At 48.1% G+C, this 24833-nt stretch overlaps 1 protein-coding gene across 3 annotated transcripts in view; it reads right to left on the reverse strand.

Moving 5' to 3' along the window:
* LOC119384136 (synembryn-A) overlaps nt 1–24833 on the reverse strand; it is a 545950-nt gene that overhangs the window by 304287 nt on the left and 216830 nt on the right. For all 3 annotated transcript variants that reach the window (XM_037652429.2, XM_049412780.1, XM_037652428.2), the window contains 2 exons: nt 23668–23720; nt 4851–4957 (listed from right to left, as the gene is read on the reverse strand). In XM_037652429.2, coding sequence (XP_037508357.1) covers nt 4851–4957; nt 23668–23720 — 160 coding nt within the window. The remainder of the gene's footprint in view (nt 1–4850; nt 4958–23667; nt 23721–24833) is intronic.

Genomic DNA, 24833 nt, shown 5'->3' on the forward strand with positions numbered 1-24833 from the left:
AAGCTTGAAAGAATGTGGTAATGGTACTCTATATGGCAGTTTTCAAGCCCTACACGACCATTACGGCATTCGTTTTATTATTAAACAAAACCTTAGTCAGCTGAAACCGATGGTTTGACGAAGCATCGTCTGGTCGGGAAGGAGCATGAAGAAGAAACGACATGAAATAACGCCGAGCAAGTGAAATGTTTTACAAACACTAAAAAGACGTTTCGGCTTTACGTTTCACAGTAAAGTGGCCCAGCGAAGCGATTCCAGATACTGACGCGAACACCAGTTTCTTTCCTTTGCGATTACGGTTGCCTTGGTCCAGTCAATGTCATGATTACATGTAACCACGTGTTCCGCAACTGCGTTAGAAACCACATTCTTCTTTTTGACGTCATTCATGTGGTCCTTCAGACGTCTCTCAAAGTTACCGCTCTCCCCGATATAAACATAGTCGCAGACTGCACACAGGACTCTATAAACGACGCCTGGGAACTTTTCTTTCTTGAGTGGATCCTTCACGTCCACCAGTTCGTGTTTACGTTTTCCGGCAGGAACATGCGCGACGTGTACGTCGAACGTTCGTAGAACCCGTGCTAATGCTTCACTAACACCTGGCACATAGGGATGGCTGCACGAGCTTGGGGCTGCACAGCTCGCGTAGCGGCGACGTTGCGTGTGCGGCGTTCTACGGAACGAATGAAGCTGAGAGGGTACCGTTGTTAGAAAGTTCACTGCGCACTTTGGAAAGGTCAGAAGCACGGTCAGCGTCACTGGAGCAAATCTTATGTGCCGTCTGTATCAGGGAAGTGGCAACAGAACATTTGTGGCAGGCCGGGTGGACTGACTCGTAACGCAGGTAACGTCCGGTGTGCGTTGCTTTTCTGAAGACACAAAAGGAAAGGCGGCCGTTTTTTTTTTTTTCTACAAGTACGTCCAAGAAAGGTAGACGGCCAGAGACCCCCGTTTCACTTGTGAACTGAATCGATGTCTCTATGCTGTTCAAATGCGCCAACGTCATTTGCGCGACGCAGATGACGTCACTGAAGACTTGGTGGGACCCGGCATAAAACACTTTCGTGTTAAAAAAATTAGCGCAGGTTGCACTAATTCGTGCAAAGCTGGGTCACAGCAGAGCACGTTTCAGCTTCTCGTGTTAACCATCTGTACAGAATGCTTGGGCGGTCACTGAGCGCGTTCATGATGATGATTTTCTCTCTACGACACACGGAGAACTTTGACCATAACAGACCTGCCGCAAAATATGCTCAAGCAAACACAATTCAGCCAGTGGTAACAGCGTGTCGTGGAAGAATTTATGAATGGGACACCTTGAGTGTGGCCGAACGTTCACGGACAATGGGACCTTGCACTAACAGCTTGTCCTTTCCAAGTACCGGCTCCGCTGCACTGAAACTGATACAGCAGGTGCAGTTCACACCCGCAATAACGAAATCGGCGGGGAAAGCACAAAATTTCGCTCTTGGGGGAATTTCGTTGGCGCGAGAATGCGGCAGAAAAGACATGGAATTTACAAAAAACACATTTTATTTCGAAAAGTCTGTAAGTTTGCTTTGGCGGGCCTTACCATGCAGCAATTTCATGCCTCTCGATCGCGAATATGTTTGCTACAGCACAAAGTTCGCCCCATTCACTGGTCAGTGACGGCGGCACTGCGCTGTCACCAGCACCGTCATCAAGTGCGCCTAAAGGCGAACCTCCTTCCGGCCCCGCTGGATCAGCGCGGATCAGCGCAGAATCGTGGACCGCAAGCTGCACGCAACGCCGAATTCTTCGGCGATGTCCATTTTTTTAAATGCGAAGCATTTCTTAGCGAACCTCTGGCACTTTGTGCGTTTCTATCTACGTATCTATCTATCTAGCCGCCTACGTCTGGGTGCTCTCGTGATCGCCTGCTTAACTTGGTGCAGACCAACATTAGCATGGGAGGGTAAGAGGACTTGACGAATATGACTGTGTGATCATGACATCAATAACGTGAAAATCCTGTCGCGTGCGTCGTCAAACCCTGTCCTCCAGACTTGTGTGGCACATACTCGTTTACCACCGGCCGCGGTGTACGCGTGTATGCGCCACAGGTGATTGACAGTTTATATCTACCCAGGAACGGCGAGAACAGACATTAGCAATTCAAATGCAAGGGCGTTAAGAAAAACCGACATCGGCAGCGTTGACCCGACGAATGGAAAGAATAAAAATCAGGATCCAAGCTGGAATCGAACCCAAGCATTCTGCGCGGCAATCAGGTATTCTACCACAAAGCCACGCCAGGTCTACAAACTGGTTTGGAAAAACAGCCTATGCAGGCGTAATGTCGGTGCAACATTAGCTGTGGTTGTGGTGCTCGGTATCTAATTTTACAAGAAGGCAATAAACACTACACAGGCAGTCCAACAATACAGGCGTCATAGATTAACGTCCGTGATTCCAGTGTTGGCTCCGCTTTTGTAGCAGTCTAACAAGCATTACACTTGTATTTCTATGATTCAGCAAGCTATATTGAAGCATTGCTCGACCCCGGAGGAATACATTAACGAAACTTACGTATGATATTCACAGCATCGCAGCGTAAAGTGCACTTAGTCTGCCAGAACGACGCAGTGTCCTCTTCATTTCTTACAGTATACTGGGCGATGGCCTCATGCTGACTGAGGATGATGCCAGATTGATTTACAGCCGCTTTGTAGACTAGGCTACGTAGGTCACATACGCCCAGGTAGTCTACAAATACGACAAGCGCCATCCACTGATGTTGGTCTACGTAGCCCTATCCAGGCCTGCCAGCCTCAACGGCCTAAATCTCAGCAACGCGATGGGTGACTTAGATTCCAACATGTCGCCGGCTCTATATACAGACAATTTGTCGACGAAATGAGCGAGGCATCCACGATTTCTAACAGCTGTACTATAACTCATACTTCACTACACATGGACCCCTCGCCACCGCGATGGCGACCGGATGCGATAATAAGTCATTACCAGCGTCTAGTGCTCACTGATCACGGTAATGATGACCTTGTTCAAGAACTGTTAGGAGCCCCTTCCACACATGCACACGGGTTCGTGAAACGTGAGTACTTTCTCCATGATAACGGACAAGTATAAGCACTACATATCAGCTTACCGCTTCTGGCGTTGGTACTAATACCCACGTTGCCGTTGGCAGCGTTACCCAACTTTAAACTACTGGTTTATAATACACATGCGGCTCTTCAGCATAGATGTGTGCGTATAAAATTTATACAAATCTTTAGCATCATTTCGTAACGTATCGCTCAGTAAAAAAAAATTACGTCACAGTCACCTTCCCGCCACATGCTTCGCATAACATCGACTTCCACGGTACGTGGGATCTGCCGAATTTTTTTCCTGCGCTTTTCCACCTCGATGATCGCAGCCTTATCTTCCAGCGTGATGAACTTCCGCTTTTTCGTTGGAGGCGGCATCTTCGCAGGCAGCGCAATCGGACGAAGCAATCGCAACACACAGTTCACGTTGCACCAAGCGACCAAGCAAACGCGCCACAACTGGCTCCATAATATTTAAGAGCAGCGCAAAAGACGGGACAAAGGAGTTCACAGACGAACGCTTACTCGCAACTGGCAGATTTACTAGAAGCACCAAGGAAAAGAAAACATACAGAAGGTGACCCAAATGATCTCTGCAATCGCCGCCACGGGGGGATCATGCTAACATGCGCAAGGGCAACAAAAACCAAAAAGGACCAAGAAACAGCCATAGGTAAACATTCTTCCGTCATAATACCAGATGTGCAGCAGCAAGGTAAGCCAACAAAAACCAAAAAACAAAAAACAAAAAAGCCAAAAGCGTCTATCTACTTGTGTAAGAAATCGGCATACATCTATCCCCCATACATCTATCTACCCTGTCTCCAAAAAACTAATTTCGGTTCGCGATAGCGCCACTGAAGGAGAGCTGATGCAACTCTCCCCAGCATTCTTAATGAAGAATGCTTCCATAACCTCACGCGCCGCATCATCCCTGTGCCTAAATATAACAGTAGCTTTATGAAAAAGAGGCGCGCATTTGCAACCTTTACAGTGGGTAGCTAAATGTGACCCATAATTGTTACTTAGATTATTTTTATGCTCTCTAAATATTATGTAACCTTACCAACTGGCCCAGCTGTCGACCTTGCTACAAATGGCTCCATACATACGACCACGTGCGCGCAAAGCCGACAAAGCCAAGCCCAGAGCCAAGCCAACGAACGAAACTGCATGAGGAATGTGGATTTGGCTACGTAGTCCGCGATAACGAGCAGGTGTTTCGGAAAGCCATGATCATCATCATTATCGCCAGCTTTATGTTTTCTTGTAAACAATGATGACGGCTGCTTCTCAAGTGCGCTGTAGCGATAGTTTTGCACAATTTTAAGTGTAGCGTGAATACATTTCAGCAGTTTTCGAATGTAGTTAATGTTGCAAGAGTAGAATATTTGCGCACTCGTGTTTCAAAAATTTCGTTAATGAGGGACTGCGGTATGAATATCTTTCGTATTCGCGAGTTGCGACATGCATTGTCTCCTATGGGCGTTCGCCGATGCTCCGAAAATATTTCGTTGCGGTGAGAATTTCGTTTCCTCGGGATTTCGTTATCGCGGGTTTCGACTGTACTAGAGATATTACAGTTTTTTTAGGCGAGTTGCTATTTATAAAGAATACGCAATGCGCGGAGGTTTGCTTCACACTGGACACATATACAAAGCCAAGTCCCTAAACTATAATTGCATGGTCTGCAGCGACTTATTTGCCACAAAACCACTGACAAGAAAGGCACCCATGAGTTGCAAAAGAGGAGCCACACCTAATACAACTCACCGGATGAGCTTTGCTCTGCCACAGTGCGCTCCTCACTTAACTTGAGAACCAGATCAAGCGTCTCCCGCAAGTAGGTCAGGCCATGCAGCTCTGTCCGCAACCGAGGCCTGCAAGGACAGTCTTGCATGTCAAGAGCAGCAGGCAAAGTTGCAGCAATGTGACACACAGATATAATTGTTGCCCTTCGTTAAAAGGGCCCCAAACCACCTCCGATAATTTTTCACCATTTCAAATGAACGCGCGCATCGTGTTCAGAAGGCCGTCACGATCAAAAATGCCAAACGCGGCAGCGCTACGAGCCGCGGGCGTCCAACAAATTCCCAGAAACAATCTTTTCTCCTCTCCTCTGCACCTCAGCGTTCGCCGTGGTGACGTCAACATTTTCGTCTGCTCGTCATCCACAAAACCTGTTTGTCTGCTCGCAGGTACGTGCGCTCGCCGCTCTTCCTCCCCTCATAGTAAGGAGGGGCACTCCGGGCCAGGAGGAAAAAGCGAAATCAGCGCGGTCCTCTTTTGTATCATCAAACGCGCGTAACTCCGCTATTATGGTACCATCTCGAAAAATTCTCACGGTAACGTGCTTCTTGTAGACTCGCGCACAAATGCAACACCACAAGTAATTTGCGACCTCTGAGTGGTTTAGGTGACCCTCAAAAGGCAAACTTGATAAAAACAGCGTTCCTCATCTTCCTAGTTCTTTGAAAAAAGCACAGATGCAAAGACACCAATTTGCTACAAATTATACAGAGGTTTTCTCAAGTTCCAAGTCTTCATTTGCTTAAAATGTATTTGTGGGCTAGTTGGTTGATCATTACAGCATATGGCAGCGCCCACCGGGTGAAACGACGAACACGAAAACCAAAGGGACAGCACAAGCACCGACAACACACTGGTGGCCTAGGTTTTTCAAAAAGCACAGATGGAACGAAACCGACTTGCTACAAATTGTGCAGAGCTTTTCTCACGTTCTAGCTTTTTCAAAAGTTACACCCTCTCCCACTAAGGGAACGATGTGCCGATGCGAAGCAGCGCATGGGTCGACTTAAAGTTCCGTTCATCACGGGCACCTTGCCCGATGTTAACGCGTCCTTGCAAGTGGAGCACACCATGAATTCACTGTAGTTGCTGTTGCTGTTACTCCTCCCGAGCTCTTGTTGGAGCACGCCACGCGGGTTCATCTCCACGCCACGCGGGAGCACGTGGGTTCATCGCGCGTATGCACAATATCGTTCCCCGACGCCATCACGTGATTGCTGAGAGAGTATAAGGGGGAGAGGCCACAGCGTCTTACCCAGCCCCTTACACAGGCCCGAACGCGCTAGCGCGTGCCAGCACACATGGTTCCCGAGCGGACGGTCGCCAATGGAAGGACGACACAGCCCCGAGCAAAAGCTGCTTCGCATCTAAAAAATCACCGTATCTCCACTAATGTAAATCATGAGGAGCGGCGAAGCACTGGGTACCGTACCGCTATGTCACCATACGTCACCCGCGCGTTGCCACTGCGAACGTAAATTGAGTGACATCAAGTGTATATATATATACAAATGTATTTATTAGGTTCCGCCTTAATGCTCTGTATTTTATTCCTCTTGCGGTACTTGAAACGCCACTGGTGTAAGTCACGGACAATTGTTTCACGATATGCTGGCACGTAATACTATTCAGCTCGTCGCTCCGAATTATCAGACGCTGAGGAACACACGACAAACCATTCGAAGCGGCGCGGCGACGACGCAGGATTGCAGACGAACCAGCACAGACAATCGAAGTGAAGCCGCTGCCAGGCGTCACCGTCAGTCGGCATCACGATGACAACACCACAACCATCGTCACTCATCGCCTGGGGCGCGGCCTGGTAGCCCGCTGAACACGTCATCGTACTGTCGATGTCGCAGGGTGTGGAATGCACCGCTGAGCCTTCGCACGCTGTTTGCCCTCGAAATAAGTTCTACGTAACGGACACAATTCATACTCGGCTCCAAACTTACGCATACCAAGCTATCGAGTGAAGGCCACATCTCGAGCTTGAAATTTTATGTCAATGCTCCTTTAAGCACGGTGATGCAAACCGGCAGCTGCTCTAGTGGAAAATAGATTCAGTGAATTGGAATGCTTAGGAATAGACTAATGAATGACTTTATTTCGAGTAGAGCTCGTTAGTAAATGAATTTGTGCAGATTTGTGAATACTGAGTGCTGCATACTGTGTGTAATTTTTCTGAATGTAGCCGTATAGTGTTACGGACGATGAACTCGGCGACTTTGTGAACAGTGCAGTGTAGTGTTTGATGATGTGTTCGCGAAAGTGCGTGGTAGTAACTAGTGACCAGTGTGTGCACAGTGACACTCAACACAAGCCAGCAGGCGCAGTGCAACTCAACACAAGCTAGCAGGCACGATCCACAAGTGACTCCGAGACCGTCAAGAAGCAGTTTTTTGCTGACTCTTCGAATGGGGGCGTATATCACGAGTAAGAGCGATTTGGCAAAAGAACGAATAGGACGACGGGGTCATCAAAGCATGCGAAGCGACACGAGCGAGTGCTCGGAATATTCCAGAGAGATCCGGGCACGTGAACCCAGACGTCAAGGAAGAGGAGTGAGCTGGCATTGTCTGGAAGCAGCGGAAGGCTGCATCGCCAGAGGACGCAGTGGCGACGGGAGCGAAAGGCGTTCGGGTCTGCGGACGGTGACGCGAGCGTCCCGAGGTGCGGCCGGCGAACACGACGGCGTTCGAGCAAGGCTCCTCGGAGGTGCAGCTACCGCTTACCGCAGGTACGAGCGTTCCTGACGCAAGCCCCCTTTTCAAGCAGGCCGCCGAAGGCAATCCCCAGAGTGCAACGTCAGCGGTGGAACGCCACGCCGGGTGAACGAGCCGACGACGACGTTAGGCCTAACGGGTCTATCGGTCAGGGCAGCTGCATGTACAGGCGACGACGGCTGACTTCTCGGACTACAGAGTGGACCCCAAGATTTGCGAGGGCATCTTTGGATGGGCCGAGTCGGCGTATTCAAGTAAGAGAGGTCCGACACATCAATGCCTCTAAAGTGGCCTAAGAGTAAGGACGGTCTAGTTAGGAGTGATATAGTTTGGGGCTAGATTGAGTTTCTTTGTACTGATTGTACTTTGTTGTATATTTTTACATTTCCAGAGTGCCGTGTGTTTTATTTGATCAATGTGTTGTGGCGTTAACCCAGTCTTGCCTGGGCCCATCATCCGCAACCACCCGGATCCGTGACATGTCTAATTGTTTTGATTGTTTGCATTTTTTATCCATTATAAACTTGTATTTTTTGTGCGTATTATGACAACATATGTTCTACAGCAAGTTTACATTCTACGTGCTGCAATGTAATAAAATATTGTTACATTTTATGTTAAGATGCATTTCTCATGTATAATTGCATTACGTTATGTGATGTACAGTTGCATTACGTTACGTTCTTTGTATTTGTGGGGGTAAAAGGAAGACAGTACATTTATTGCTGTTCTCTGTACATGTTGCTTTTCCTTCGGTGCCAAGTTCAAGGAACCGTGGGCCTCGTCAAGCCGTTTTGTGGCTTCTAGCTCACGGCCCTCAACATCTGTATTTGTCAAAATCTCATGTTGAAATAAAAATGATTCTGATGTTATGCTAACTCTCCCCTCCTCCTTTCCATCATTCTTAGCCTCACTTCTCTATGATTTAACCCACTCACTCACTCCTCACTTGCCCTTGCTACACTCCTCACCCTCAGCCCTTGCTATACTATTGCCATGCTTACCCTCTCCCGCCCCCTCATCCTCTCCCACCCGTTCCTCCTCCACGCATCTACTAAAAGCTTCCCATGCCGGATTCCTATCTGCGCCGCTGCTCCTCTCCGCTTCTTCAGTGGTTATTAGGGAAAGGAAAAAGACACCTCATTTCTGTCTGCCTATAGGCGACACGGCGCAGTGCCTTGTAGGGGTGGGGGTAAGAAGGGAATAAAAGAAAAGTAGGAAAAATAGAGAGAGAAGTGATAGGAGCACATCCATCCAACGAAGAGAAAAGAGGACAGGAAAGATGGGGGAGACGATCACGGGAGTTCAGGGACGGGACCACGAAACATAGCCAGAGGCATGGTGCACAACGTCGACGAAGCGGCGAAGGCGCCGACGATGAGCGGCGCACGGCATAGCGGGCGAGGCGACCGTCACGGGGCGCCGATCAGCGAGAGGTACGAGGAGTAATCCAGGACATCGAGGCCGGCACGTCCGTCTTGCTTGAAATCCAGCGAGACCATCTGCATGCCTCCAACCTCCAACTCGTCTCCGCTACACTATGCTATACTCTCCCTCCTCCTCACTCCCACTTTCCCACCCCTCGTTATACTGTTGCTATGCGCGCTTCTTTTTCTATTTTCTATTATTTTTCTATGTTGATGTAACCGACACGTTACACGTGTAACCACTGCTTTGCGCATGTTCAGCTTTACGTCCAGCGATTCCGGAAGCTTTGCATGACGACCTGATCACTGGACACCTTGGATTTTCCCACACTCGTGAGAATACAAGAAAACTACTACTGCCCTTGCCTTACGTCGCCCATTATGTAAGGACTTACTGAGACTGCTAGCAACGTAACACACCACCGGCTAGACCAGACGGACTTCTGATGCCCATTGGACCACCTCGCCGACCGTTCCAGCAAATCGGATTGGACTTACTGGGGCCGTTCCCGATCGTCAGCTTCCAGAAATAAACGGATCATCGCAGCTACGACTAACTCACCCACTAGGCCGAAATAAGGGCCCTGCCCAGAGGCAGTGTCGCCGAGGTAGCCATGTTCGTTGAGAACATCGTCCTGCGTCATTGTGCCCCAGAGGTCCTCACCACCGACAGAGGTACGGCCTTTACTGCAGACCTAACTCAGGCGATATTGAGATACAGCAGCCACAACCGCACCACCGCCAACCACCCACAGAGCAATGGCCTCACCAAGCGTCTAAATAAGACCATGGCTCATATGCTGGCCATATACGTCGACGTCGAACACAAGACGTGGGATGCCATCCTTCCATACGTGACATTCGCATACACCACGGCCGGGCAAGAAATGATGCCGATGACGCCACGCAAGTTGGTTACTGAAGGAGCCCGGCAACGACGCCCGACGCCATGCTACCCAACGTCACCGACGAAGAAACCACGACATCACCGTCTACTTTCAGTGCGCCGAAGAAGCCAGACAACTCGCCCGTCTGCTGATCAAGAGCCAGCAAAAGACTGACAGCCATCGTTACAACCTTCGACAACGGCACGTAGAATACCAGCCCGGCGACCGTGTTTGGGTCTGGACGCCAATACGCCCATGTGGGCTCGGCGAAAAACTTGCGCGATACCTCAGATCATACAAGGTGCTTCGACGTCTCGGCCTACTAAACTAGAAGGTTATCCCTGACGGTATTACGAACTCTCAGCAGCGCCTCACAGGACCTGAAGTCGTCCCTGTCGTGCGCCTTGAACTATTTTACACGCTTTAGCGAGCCTGGCGGACTCTACATTTTCCTTTCCTTAATATTGTTCTTTCTTTGTGTATGCACCCTTTTTTTCGCTTCCGTGTTCAGGAGGACAATGCCACACGCACTTCATTTTGTGTTTTATTACGATAGCAATTATATAGTCTCGACGGGTTTTCGGCGTCGCCGTCATGTCCCTTATGAAGTCCAAATTGATATGATCCCTCCGCGCATCGTATGTTCTGCCGCGGGTAAAAGCGCGCGAGCTGAAGCGACGAACGCGGCCGAAGCAGAGATCAAACGAGCCGGCCCATTTCCGTCGTTCGGAGGGTACATGCGATAACGTCACTGCGCTCGGGAGGCCTGACGTCGAAGCAGACAGGAAACGCCCCACCCGTCCTTAACGAGCATGAAAAGAAGCGAGGGGGGGGGAGGGGTCGCGCGAGCAACAACCTTGAACCTTGAATCTAAGGGCGCGGTCGCGATCGCTGGCGCGCGTGCGCTATCTCGACAGCCATCACAGCGGGCGGCTCGTATACCCCTTCTACATTCTGCGCTCTCAACGCCAAGTGACTATGTGGCATCTCTCCCTGGAGTGGCCGTATTCTATTATGGCTCATTCACACTGGGGAATCCGCCGGCAACAGCGACCGGAATTCTCGTGCAGCCGAAATTCCGCTTTGTTCACACTACTTACCAACCACACCGGCGAAATTTGGGCGCCTAGTTGTCATCGTTCCTTGGCGCGAAGGAACGCTGGCATCGACGCGCTCTGCGTTGTGTTCGCGTTTCGTTATGGCGAACCGCATAAACAGAAGCAGGGTCGTCGAACTTCTGGGCCAGGGGCGTAGCCAAGGGGGGGGGGGGGGGTTGGGGGGGGGGTTCAAACCCCCCCCCGAAATTTTTTCAATTTTGCTTGCGTATATAGGCACGCACACATACAAACGCACGCACGAACATACATAAAGTATGGTTGAACCCCCCCCCCCGCCCCGGAAAAAATTTCTGGCTACGCCCCTGTTCTGGGCCTGCTGCAAAGCAACTTTCTGGCGATGTCTGAGAAGGAGAAACATGCATTCGCCGAACAAGAAACGACGCAAGCGCTTGTGGTTGGTTCGCCCTGATCTGCAAGACGCGAGAAGCTTGGTCGAGCCGAGATAATGCTATCCGTTGCGCGAGATCGCGATGGTGTATGGGCACACTGCGCTTCTGAGTCTCTAGCAGCGGCTTTCGCATGGCGCGGCCGGTGACAGCGTTCGTGCCAGCTCGTTCGCGTTTTTCCGCAGTTTTGCGAAGCGTTTCTTCTTTCTTTTTTGTCGTTCGATGGGTCAGCATGACCGCAACAAGGTTTGTTGCGTTGTGGACTGTCACAATACTCGCAGCAATTCACTTCGAACAAAGTTTTACCGCTTCCCGAAGGCTCACTGGGAGGAAGAGAGACTCCAACGCTTGATACACCTTGTTCGCCGTAACAAGACTTTTTGTAATCTTATTCGGTACAGGGTGTTGCGTTTATTTTATGGGAGAGGCGCCCGCGGAATGAAACATTGTTTCAGACCTGCCTTAATTGTGATGCCCCATTAATCATGGTCTCCAAATGGCGATATGTCTTTTTTCACGCTGAATCAATATCGACAAGACATTTTTAAATTCTGGTTCTTTTTTTATGCGTAGCGTTCATGGAACAGACTGGGAGCTCACAGAAAATAGCAGAATTTGGAGTAGGCATTTCGTGGCCAATGCTAAGGCTAGTGAACAGAAGCACCCAGCTTACCTCCTGACGATTTTTTCCACCCCCTTACAAGGCTGTAACAGCTCTCTCATGCGATTGTTACAAAATATGCGCGTTTCGCATGTTTAGGCTCGACAGCGATGAATATTCCTTTCGTTCTAGACGTATTCGATTCACTGTTTATATCTATAGGGCTAGTGTACCTGTTTAGCGCTTGTCATGCTCGTATATTATTTATGTTAGCTTTACATAACGAACTCTTCATGCTAAAATCAGTTCTCTATATCTCTGCACGTACATGGCCACTGCCACAGCGTGCTTGCACTATCCTGCTAAGCATGTTCTGCAGTCACAGGTCGCATCAATGACGCATATCTCTTTCGAGAGAGCTTCAAAACAACAAAACAGAATGTATTAAAACGAGACCACTGAGTAAAAATGCTTACCTACTCTCAACTTTATAGTCTTTGACGCCGAATTCTCACCACGCTTCCGTCCTAGAGACAAGTTCTTTTCCACTATGTACAGTCGCGCTCAATATCACTTGCAAGACGGGAGCGTCTGGCCTCACGAGTTTAAAGATTTCGCATTCCTTCCACTAGCCCTTATTTCTACAACAAAACACTGTTATCTCACTGGGGGATCTTCCCATACAAGGAAATAATATGAAGTTACGGAAATGAAGCAAGGTGAAGCCGTGCGCAATCATTAAACTCGTGAGGCCACGCTCTCCCGTGTTGCAAGTCATATTGAGCGCGATTGTACAGGACCTGCCTCGCACAGAAGTTTGCATTTATCAATGTTTATTGCCCTGAAAAATTTATCCAAACATTCGACGGTCTGAAAACCAGCCAGCAGTTGCACAGGAACGCATGCAGACGACACCATGCTAGCACAAGCAGCCGCGCGTGTGGTCTGGGAGGGAACGCTATCACCCCAGGGACGCGGAAACGGCCGCGTTGGCGCAGAACGCCGCCGCGCTGGTGGAGCCGCCTATGCAAGCGCAGTGTGCCCATTGCAAAGATGCCAATCGCGACAACACTTGGCAGTTGTCGAGAACTACAGTATGATTACGGAGAGACTTCGCTGTCGCTATGGGCTTCGACAACTGCGATATCACAAGCACGACATTTTTCGAATGTTCGACTCGCGTTCCGATTGGTTCGCGGTGAGGGAATCCCGAGGCAGCTGCCGCAAAAATCGGTTCTCGACCGATCGGCGCGGAAACTGTTTTTCCGGCGGATCTCGCTGCCCCCGAAGCGGATTCCGCGCGCTCTCGCCGCCGAATGTCTCAGTGTGAACGCACCATGACACCAGCGTTTTGTAGTTATGCGAGATCGGATACAAAACAGTGAGCTGCCAGCCTCTCTTCGTATAACACTAAAATTTGTTGCTATCGTATTCACTGCTTCGCCCTTGCGGCGAACCTGTGACTTTTTTTGTATAACTGATCCGTTAAACGTCTAAAAACTGCCTACGGGCGAAGCACCTTAGGGTCTCGGCGAGCATCGTCGTGTGCTCTCGCGAGAGAGAGAGAGAGAGTGATTCGTGAGAGAAATGAAAAGGGGCGCTATTTTCTGCTTCCCGTCGTGGGGGCACGGCTCAGCGCCCTTAGGAATGGGGAAGGGGAAGTAAAGATGATAGAAGAAAGGAAGATAGAAGGAGTGATTAGCGTGGCAAGTGTGTCTTGTCCACGAAGGCCCATTTGCTTGAGCGCAAGAGAGCGCGCCACCGCCTCTGCGCTCGCCGCGTGGCGAGGGAGAGCGAACGGCCCGCGTGGACTATGGAAACGCTCTTTCTGCGATGAACGCTGAACTACCAGCTCATGAGGAACGAGAACGCGCCCTCGCCCGCGAGAGACAACGCCGACGCAGACAGCGTCCGCTAGAGAGTTTCTTGAAAAAAATTCCACAGCATATCCACGGGGTGAATGATGAAGAGTGGGGCGAAGCTCTCGTACGGCAGGATCTTGGCGGCGGCGTCGCGCAGCTTCACGCCCAGTACATCATCAACGACGTAAGATCGGGCCGGTTTATACTAAAGGGTCGATGAGAGTCATGACGACTTGCAGCTCACTTTAATTTTACATGTACGCTGTGAATTTTTATTGTTTAATCACGCACAGGAGAAATCTCACCAGGCACTACCTTGGAGGTAAACAATGGCTGTTAATGGGGAATGAGAGACAGAAGAAGTCGGCTTTTAGCTAACACTTACACTTCTACTTCTACTAACGTTTCCTACTGGAACATGCTAATGGCTGCTAATGGGGAATGAGAGGCAGAAGAAGTCGGCTTTTAGTTAACGCGCACGCTGCGAATTTTTTATTGTTCAACAACGCACAGGAGAAATCTCCCACCGGCACCACCTTGGACGTCAAGATCTGGTACTAGCGTTAAGACTGTTTACACACTACATACAGGGGACGAACGGGTGCCGCTATAAGGAGTTTCGCCCCTAAAAACCGACTGCTCGCGCTGCACAACCGTTCACCGGCCACCGCGTATATATAGGTACTGCATCTTGACCTGCAATGTAGTGCCGCTGGGAGATTTCTCTTGTGCGTAGTTGAACAATATAAATTCGCAGCGTGCACGTTAACTAAAAGCTGACTGCGGGTCTTTGTGTCTAATCTTTCTTGTGTCTCTCATTGCCCGTTAGCAGTGATTTTGCTGTGGGAAACACCGGCGCACGCTGCATGCTTCGCCCCTCCACAGGTTTCACGTTAGTGGAGCTGAAACACCATTCCCTACATGCTTCGCCCCTCCCCAAATTCTTTTTAGATTCTTCTGATAAGCTTCAGCGCACACAGTGGAGTTTATTTCAGAACTAACGCGGCCACCAAAGATAAGGCTGGAATATTCGATGCCACATGCATAAAGGCCGACGCGCCTTATACCGCTGATCAGATTGCCGACGGCCAACGACTGTGATTGCCGCTATCAGTGTACAGCGTGTATTGCTTGTACTTTTTCGTTTCCTGAGCACAAATTCGCCCAATAAAGAGTTTTGTCTTTAGCACTCCGACTGCTTCATTCTTTACTGTCACGAACACGTGACACTATAGTATACATGGCTTGCTTTACCCTCTCCCTACCTTGTTTCCATGCTGCTCACCCTCACATCACTAGTCTCACCATCACTGCCATTTCTTTTACTTCTTGCGATACTACACTGCACACGGCTATGCTATGCCTTTGGCCTGTCCCTCCTCCTCACCCTCACTGACCTTTCGCTCCTCCTTGCTATAGTATACTATACATGCTCTGCTTCAGTCTTTTCCCTCCTCCTCACTCTCCTTCGCTAGGGTGGGGACAATACTTCAGTTTGGCATGTGGTTGGTTCATATACTAAGCAAAAATTAAAATGCGCGAAGACAGCAAGTAAACACACACACACAAAGCGTGTGTCTGTGTTCTGACGTGTTGTCTTCATCGCGCAGTTAAAGAGGTCATGAAGCACCCCTTGGCCTTGTTGAAAAAACACATCCTGCGGAAAGCTGTCACGGATATGAACAGCTCAGCCAAATGTTGCAGTAGTGCGCGCCGCGTAAAGCGGAGGACAGACGGTCTGATTTTCCATGCGATCCGACGGCCGACGCGGCGGTGGGGGAGAGGGAATGGTGGCTGTACGATGCTATGAAAGGTCACCATTCCGGTTTCCCCTCCGCCGTGTCGGACGTCGAATCGCATGGAAAATCGGACCGTCTGTCTCCCGCTTAAAGGCTACAAGCGGAGCGCGAAGTTGCCGTTTTCTCAGGCGCCCTCTTTTCAAACAGAGGCCGGTTCTCACTCTCGTCGGTGGGCGGGGCGTCTGCCGGCTGACGTCACGGATCTGCATCTCCGCGTCGCAAGAGACATAGCATACTTATTGGCCAATAGGCGACATAAATCAAGAGCGGTGTTTGCATCAGATGCACTTGTTCCCGTTGACACTGTATAATACTCGTTGTAGTTAAATAAACAGGCTGAAATATGGAAAACGTTTTCGAAGTTTTCGAAAAGATGACTCACTTCCGGTAGAAGCCAACTGTCGTCTGCTGAACTAAGTGCACCCGCGCACGTTCGAGCGTAACTTAAATTTGGCCGCACGACCTTTTCGGTATCGCAGCTTCTTCTGCCTCGCTTGTTTCGATTAGTTTTGTATGTCATAAATGGCCTGAAACCTTAAAAAACTTGTGTGTGGCGTTGAGTTCTAACGACACGGATCTCGTGCTGACTTGATCAGTGCGCGCAGAGATCGAGTTGCAAACAGGTTCTTAATTACCAGGCTGGACAGCGGCCCCTCGTGAACCATGAGCGTTGGATTATAGCTGAGGGTTTTAACACTATTATTTTGTTGACAGAGAATGCACACGATAACGTTTGCTGTCGGGCTAGTTGGTGCATAGCTGAACTTCAATTGATGGCGCAAATGTTAAGAAAGGAACGTAGAAGGTGTCCGTGTCTTACGTGTCTTCTACGTTCCAGTTAAGTTTTGGTTTGGTATCGACAGCCCCTCGATGATCCGAGTGCACGCTGACAACGCGAAGGAAGAGCCTGAGTCCGGTTGAAGGCAGCGTTTATTCACGGCGACCGTTCGCACGGGCCGCGCCCAGCGAACTCTCTCAGTTCCCGTATTCCAACGCGCATTCCCGCTCAGTTGAAAAACAATCATACAAACACTGCACGTTTCCCCTCTCAACTGACAAACCATTATACAAACAGTGTACGTTCCCCCTCTCCTTCCTCTCAGCTAGGAGAAAAGGAATCCGCGCCACGCTCTCCTTCCGCAGAACCATCCGCGTTGGTCATTACTGCCAACGGACGTAACCCGATATCCCGCTTCGGACATCGCTTCTCATTTTCTGTCGCTGCGGCCACGTGGCCTGGACCGCGGCAACCGCGTTTTGAGAATCCTCTACCGCGGTTCGCTTCCCCGACACAAACTCTCCAAGCAATAATTCCGGGAACCCGCCACAGCCCTCGAGCCATCTCTCCCAACGACCCCCTTTGGTGTCGGCGCCACGGATCCGCATCCGCTGCGACCTAACAGCTCGCAAACAACGAGCAGCAGCCCGCTCACATATTCTGAAGCACTCTCTGAGACTGACTTTTCCTGTCTTAACATTTGCGCCATCAATTGAAGTTCAGAATGCACACGATCCTTTGACCTTTGGATATTCCACTTCACGTCGAAGATATGCTGAAGATGGATTTTTTTTTATTTACAAAATACTGCAGGCCCAAACAGGGGCCCAAGCAGGAGGGACAAAAGTACATGAGAAGGCACACCAAATAAAGGCAGAGCAATCGCATACTCAACAGAAATGAACACTGATAAATATAAAAAAGAAACTGCAGCATAAAATAAGGCAAAAACCGCATTGTTTCTTTAGAAGGGGCACTCCAAATTGAAGCAACAAAAGTAGAAACATAATCAAACGAAAATTTTCACACACTCGAAATAAGACCATGTTGCAAAAGCACGTCATACATAGATATACACAGAGAGGCATAAAATAAGGCAAGTGACATTGGCTTTTTAGACTAGGGATCAGGGAAACAGGAAATAACAGATAATGAAGCTATAAGAAATTGGTACATCACGGTCATAAGTTCAAAGAGTTACATGTTCTATGAAATCAGCGTTTTGTAAGGGGGGAAATGGTAGGTTGTTCCAGTCGGTGATGGTTCGCGGGAAGAAGGAATACTTAAAAAGATTAGTGCGTGTCCCATAGGGTGTTAGAGATTCAGCGTGAGGATGCCGTGTCGTTCGAGCAGTAAGTGACATTATATAAGGACTTGGGTTTATGGCTGAGAGTTTATTTTTCAGTGAAAACAGAAATTTTAGTCTCCGTATTTTTCTGCGTAACTGTACTGCTTGAATACCATTCTGCGTCATTAAACTAGAGGGAGAGTCACCATTACGATATTTAGAATAGATGAACCTGACAGCCTTAAGCTGAATCATTTCCAGTGAATCGATATCAGTTTTTGTGTACGGATCCCAGACAATGCTGGCATATTCAAGTTTAGGCCGAATTAGTGATATATAAGCCGTTAACCTAGTGCTAGAGGGCGTATCTTTTAGCACATGTCTGAGAAAGCAAAGTTTTCTGAACGAAGAGTTGCATATGTTGGTAATGTGCGTATTCCAACTAAGGTTGTTAGTTATTGTGATTCCCAGGTACTTGTACTCATTCACTTCTGCAAGCTTTTCGGAACCCAGTTTGTACCCAAAAGAAAGTTTTTTAGACTTTTTTTTAGTTACTGACATGTACACTGTTTTACTGACATTTAACTCCATGCTCCACCGATCACACCAGGAAAGATTATTTTGGAGATTAAAGTTGAATAATAGTTGATCTTCATGGCATTTAATTTCATTATAAAGTATCCGCAAATAATTTAATCTGAACAGGGGAATGAATTTCATTTGTAATGGCATTAATGAATACCAAGAATAATAAGGGGCCAAGTACACTGCCCTGGGGCACACCAGATGAAACTGGTAGCTTCTCGAAGGAGTGGCCACTATTAGAAACGAACTGATTGCGGTTAGACAGATAGGCAGTCACCCAATTAACTATACAAGCTGGAAGATTAATTGATTCTAGTTTACTAATAAGCTTGCTATGTAATACAAGGTCGAAGGCTTTCTTAAAGTCTAGAAATATTACATCAACCTGGCCGGACCCATCAAGAACACTAGCGAAATCGTGAACTGTTGTTAACTGTGTTATAGTGGAGAAACCTTTGCGAAAGCCATGTTGACAGGAAGACAGTATGCTGTTATCCTCTAAAAACTTATTTCCTTATTTATTATATGTTCAAGTAGTTTGCAACATGATTAGGTTAGTGATATAGGGCGATAATTTGTTACTAGTGTGGGGTCACCTTTTTATAGCGGTAAGGTCGAAATAATGCAACCTGAATTCCACTGTCAACTCCCTGAGAGTACTTTTGCTTCCAGTCGTGTTCACAGAACCATCAGCCAGTGTTTAAGCTTACATAAGGCCACTACATAATTCGTGGGGCGTCATGCAGGCCGAAGTGAACACCTTCGGCTCCGAATTCTCCGGTTCGTCGTGTTGTGCCGTTATAAAAATGGTAAACGTGTGCCCTCTTGAGTGCTTCTCCATATATCGGACAATGCTTCGCTCGCCCGAAATTCGTGGATACCAGCGTGACAAAGTTCAGTTGGCCGAACGTATACGCATTCCATGGGCGTACGCTGTGGGGCAATTTTAGTAATTTCTGCCGCGAGCTGCACGCGTCCAGTGGCAGCAGCGTGTTCTGAGCTGTTCTAAGACCGCCTGTGTTTGCATAGTAGGGGTCTGGGCCAGCCACCGCGCAGAACCCCTCAGAGACGAGGACGAGACACTGAGCAACAAGTCTTTATCATTCCAAGACTCCGCCGCGACTCACTGTCAACGGGCACTGAGCGCGAGCCGCGAACACGTCCATCGTTCTCTTCAACTGTCGGCGCGCTCGCGGCTGCCGCTCCCATAGCATATAAAAGTTACACACGCAGACGCCACAGTTACAAGGATATTGTAACGCGCCACCATTAGGTGCGTTTAAAGTGCGCCTACTGTCGCGAGCTGCAAGCAGGGGCAACAGCGCCTTCTGAGCAGCTGAACGATAATCTATTTCCGCAATTAGTACTTATTTGCACTTGGCGCTTTAGCGTGGCATACAGTGGTTCTCTATAACTGATATTTTATATTGAGTTGCTTTCATACTCGTAGAATACCTATTATCTTACTAATTAACCGTTAATATTAAGCATCACACCACCGCGTTAAAATGCCTTGACATCGTGCCCCGATGTCAAGCTAATCTATTAACGTTGGTAAAGAACAACATCCACAAATTTACCAGTGGCATGTCTCTCGCAAAATAAAAGTTAATGCACTTGCACTTCTCTCTCGTGAACGTCCATGTGTACTTGGCACTCTCCTTGCACAGATGACGCAGTACGAATTTTAAAAAAAAACGTAATACAGTCCTCCTCAATGAAACAGCTGTTCTCCAGAAAATAATGGTTCGTTTGAATTGCTAGTATACTATAGTCACAGAAGTAGACAGGTTGGCTTGTTCACAATTCAGAATTTTACATACACAACACAGATACACGAGGACTACATGTAGCAAATAAGTACAAAACTGGAAAAACTCGGTCATATGTGCACTACCTCGTCCACATGCACATTATGCTCAAGGTTCAAGTTCACTTACACTACAGGCACCTTCAATTATGCTACGATTGATGAAATATCACCTAACCTACGTAAGAACACAGTGATGACTTGTTGCCTAACTGCCTGTCACCTATTTCTCTTTCACAATGTGTTCTAATGTGTAAATCATCTGTTCTACTTGTTTGGTAATAAAGCACAGGCCGTTGCATTGAGCGAGCAGTGTGTCACAATTTGTATTGCATGCAGAAGTTAATTTCTTCCATTTGCATGCACGACAAATAGTCATATCTCAACTGATACAAGAAACAGTGTTTGCACTATTTTATTGGAATCAAAACACTAGCAGTTCTCATGTAAGTGTAAGCATACGTATATTTCCATTTTTGTTTATTTTTATTTTATTTATATTGTACAATACTGCAGACAGTTGTCCAAGCAAGAGAGAGAGACACACAAAAGGGAAAATATAAAAAAATTACTGCGTAGCATGGGTGTAGATGGTAATGAATTCCACTCTGTGATTGTCCGCGGGAAGAATGAATATTTATACAAGTTAGTTCTTGCGAATACAGACTTGATGTAATGACTATGCTTGTGACGTGAGGCTCGACCGATGTGCTTCTTGAAGTAACCGTCAGTTTTTATTCCAAGCTTACCAAAATAAACAGAAGCCAAAAACTTCAAACGTGCCTCTTTTCTCCTTTGAGATAGTGGCTGTAATTCGGCCAATCGTAACGTCTGAAACGTTTGTAAACATAGCGGACAGCTAACCTTCGAATTTTTTCGAGATTTTCTACGTTTAACTGGGTGTAAGGATCCCAAACAGCACTGCCGTATTCCAAAGAGGGTCTAATCATTGTTTTGTATGTCATCAATCTGACGGAAGGAGGGGATTCGCCCAACTTATGGTTCAGAAGGCCTAATTTTTTTCGGGCTGTGGAGCTTATGTTTTTTATATGGGTCGACCAGTTAAGAGTGGAAGTTAATGATATTCCTAAATATTTGAATGCCTGCAAATATTTATTGCGTTAGCAATTACATGGAGAGTCTCGGCTTCGCAGCACGCGGCGTTAGACGGCTAGGCCACGATGAGTACCGTCTTTCAGCCTACTAAGTAACGGCGAGCTATTTATATACACCATTTACTTCAGCATGCTTTCTTGGTCCCCACCTAGATGGCGCAAAGTGCGCGCCGTGCGCGCTTTAAAGACCGTCGCCCCGCTCCTGCGAACGCCGTTGCTCTTCGCCCTACAGGGCGTGGTCGCCTTCGTGTGCTAATCTCGAGGAAAGAAGGGGGCGGCCGGGGGGTGGAGCGGGGGGTTGTGAGTTTGTGCTTTCCCCGAGATGTCCGCGCTCAAGTCACAGAGTGTACGAAGGTCAGTTCGCTCGCTCCAGCGGCCGCGTTTGCGAAAGGAGCGCGCTGTTCAAACAGAAATAAGTAACAACTGTTCGCGCTCGTCCTGTGTGTACCTCAGGGGCGTAGAAGGGGGGGGGGGTTCAAACCCCCCAAAATTTTTCAGTTTTGCTTGCATATATACACACGCAAACATACAAACGCACGCACGAACATACATACAGTATGGATGAACCCCCACCCTCCCCGAAAAAATTTTCTGGATACGCCCCTGGTGTACCTGTTCGTTCGTTTCGTGCATCCTGCTTTATGTTTGAGCAGTGCGCTTCAAGTGTCGAGCTGTGACGCATTATAGTTCGCGCTCGTCCTGTCTGCGTTCTTTTCGTGCGTCCTTTGGGCTCGAGCGACGCGCTGGCAATTTCGAGCTGCTTTCCGTTTTTCGGGTTACATTACAATTTATTGCTATCGCATTCACTGCTTCGCCGTTGCGGCGAAACTGCGACTTTTGTGCACAGAACCTGCACCCAATAGTGAACACATGGAACAACATATACAGTAGAGCCCAAGCACTATATATATATATATATAATTCACAGCAGTAAAGCAACATGGAAGTAGTGTGTAAAACCTCCTCATAATGCCTATTGACGTGCACTTCACAGTTCCAGTATCTAAGCTCAATCCAAAGAAATGGGATGCACAAGGAACTTGGTGTCAGCCTACACATGAAGGCAACTAAATTAGTACAATAAGGCTAGCTTTACTTTTGCGAAATATGCAACCATGCAGATAGGCATGCTCTACTTTTTTTATTGCATTAGTTTGCACTGTGGCATCAAAACATGTTGCACATCATCGTACAGTTGAGTTTCCTGCAAAAAAAAAGTCTAAAATTGATCGTAGATCCACTTGGCACAATTCATCAAAGCATTCAGCAAAGCCCACAAAATGACAACGCTGCCTTCATATAGAGCTGCGTATACATTTGCCCACAGATATCTGAAAACTAACGTAATTTCTGGGATTATGCTTGGGAACTTGTCGGCGTTATCACATGACTAATATGTACCAATACTTCTATTAAAGGGGCCCTGCAACACCTTTCTTAGTTATATTGAAATAGTCTCATTATTGACGTATGACTTAGAATAACAGAGAGCTGAGCTAGTTGGTAAGTATTCATTCTAAAAAGACAGGGCGTGCAAACAAGGACACAAGAAAGAAGTCAGGACACCACAAACGCCGACTAACAACTGAAGAGACGCACAACGGCTGAAAAGAAAGAAGGCACGAAAACTTATCTGCGCATGCCCATGCAACAGGCGAACCTATCAATCCGGCACGCGTGGCGGTCTACGTGGAAGATAACTGTTAAGGCATTTGATTTCATCTTTATGCAAGTTAATCGACGGTTGGCTCACGCATGCGCTACCACTATTCTCGATATGCCATGCTTCAATCATCAGGCGCGTTTCTTCATTTCTATGACGGTACAACACTGCGCATTCATCGAATTTTGGCGTGCACTTACAATCTCAACAATGCAAAGATAGATTAGACTAGCTCAGCTCTCTGTTATTCTAAGCTTCTTTTTTAGTACTCTGAACCCTTTTCCGTGTTCTCCTACTTATCTGAACAATCCTGCCTCTTTGGCTTCTTTAATTGCTATTTGCTTGGTCCGTGCTAGCAACAACAGGGGACGAGTGCTGCTTTGTCTCTCGTTTTTATTTCGCGCTTTCATTACTATGCCTCTATTCTAACTTGCCCAGCTTACCACTCTTTTCAAAACAACTCAGGGGGCTGCGCTCAAGCTCTTGGTAATAAGCATGGCGCGAGAAAAGCTAACTGGCCTGACCTATCGCGTGGTTCAGGGAGATCGGCTGTCATTCTTGCAAGGCGGTGTAAGCTTGCGCCGAACACAGCCCAAAATCGTTTAGGGTTGGCAAAACTGACGCAGCACTATCATTCCTGACAACATTTTTGTTGACTTGTTCACAAAATATCTTTATTTTAGCTTTGTCTACCGAGCGCTGCATTTCATTTTATATATGCCACGCACATTCTCACCTGGTGTCGGCGCAAAGGGCTGTCAGCAGAAACAGCATCCGCATGTCAAAAAACTGAAAAAGAAAAAGGGGCAAAATGCGATCACGTGTACAAGAGTGGTTGATAGGACTTGTTTAAACAGACGGACGGGTCTCCTACGTAAGTTTACTGAGAAATATGCCACGGAGCAAGAGCGCGGTGTAACTCCTAAACAGAGGGACGGGTCTCCTACGTAAAAGTTTACTGAGAAATATGCCACGGAGCAAGAGGGAGGTGTAACTCCCGTCAATAGGCGCTGCGCAAACCGCCGACAACGCCGCGTGTCACTACGGCTCGGAAGCGTAGGCGGCTCGGACGAGCAGTCTTCCCGTGAGCGTCAAGGCGAGTGGTGTAGTTGCTCGATAGTTGCGTTTTCCATCGCAATATAACGCTTCTTTCAGCCTTCAGCGTTGCCCAGAAACAACTGCTGCGTAGTTGGTTGCTCGAACACGTCCAAAACTCGCCAGGAACACACTTCTACAAGTTTACCCAGCTGCTTCACGAGCAAGATTGCCACTGTTCCACACAAAAGGTAAGCAGTCGCGCTTTGTTTACGGCAGTGTTAGAACGATTAGCGTGTTTTTATTTCTTCATTTATGTGCGCTACACCTTTAGTGAACGCTGCCATGTTTACAGTTAGTCGCGTCGCCTAAATTTTGGAAGCTACAATGCACATGAGGCAGTGGCTAGCCAGGGGTGTAACCCCGGGCCCGTGCCCCCCCCCCCCGAATTCTTTTAACACGACAGTGTTTTATGCCCGGGTCCACCAAGACTTCAGTGACGTATTTCCGTCACGGAAATGACGTAGAAAAAAATATGCACGATCAGATGGCAAAGAAAAAAAGTTCCATCAACGGGCATCGGACCCACGACCGCTCGGTCCGCAACAACAGATGCCCGGCACGCAATCCACTGCGCCACGGTCACAGACTGTAGAGGCTTTACAAACGCGCCTATTATATCTACGGCTCTCTCGGTCGGCGGGGTGGTGTTGCCCTCTGGGAGCGGTAAAGTAGAGTAATTCGTCATTACTGTGGCCTCCGCGACTATAGCACCTGCAACGCGTTACACGTCCGTCCCATTCGGCGCGTTTTCAATAGAAGTTCAAGTTTGTCCATGAATTAACACACCGCGAGGTGGCAACTTTA

Source organism: Rhipicephalus sanguineus, chromosome 2 (assembly GCF_013339695.2).
Source record: "Rhipicephalus sanguineus isolate Rsan-2018 chromosome 2, BIME_Rsan_1.4, whole genome shotgun sequence".
Classification (NCBI taxonomy): domain Eukaryota; kingdom Metazoa; phylum Arthropoda; class Arachnida; order Ixodida; family Ixodidae; genus Rhipicephalus; species Rhipicephalus sanguineus.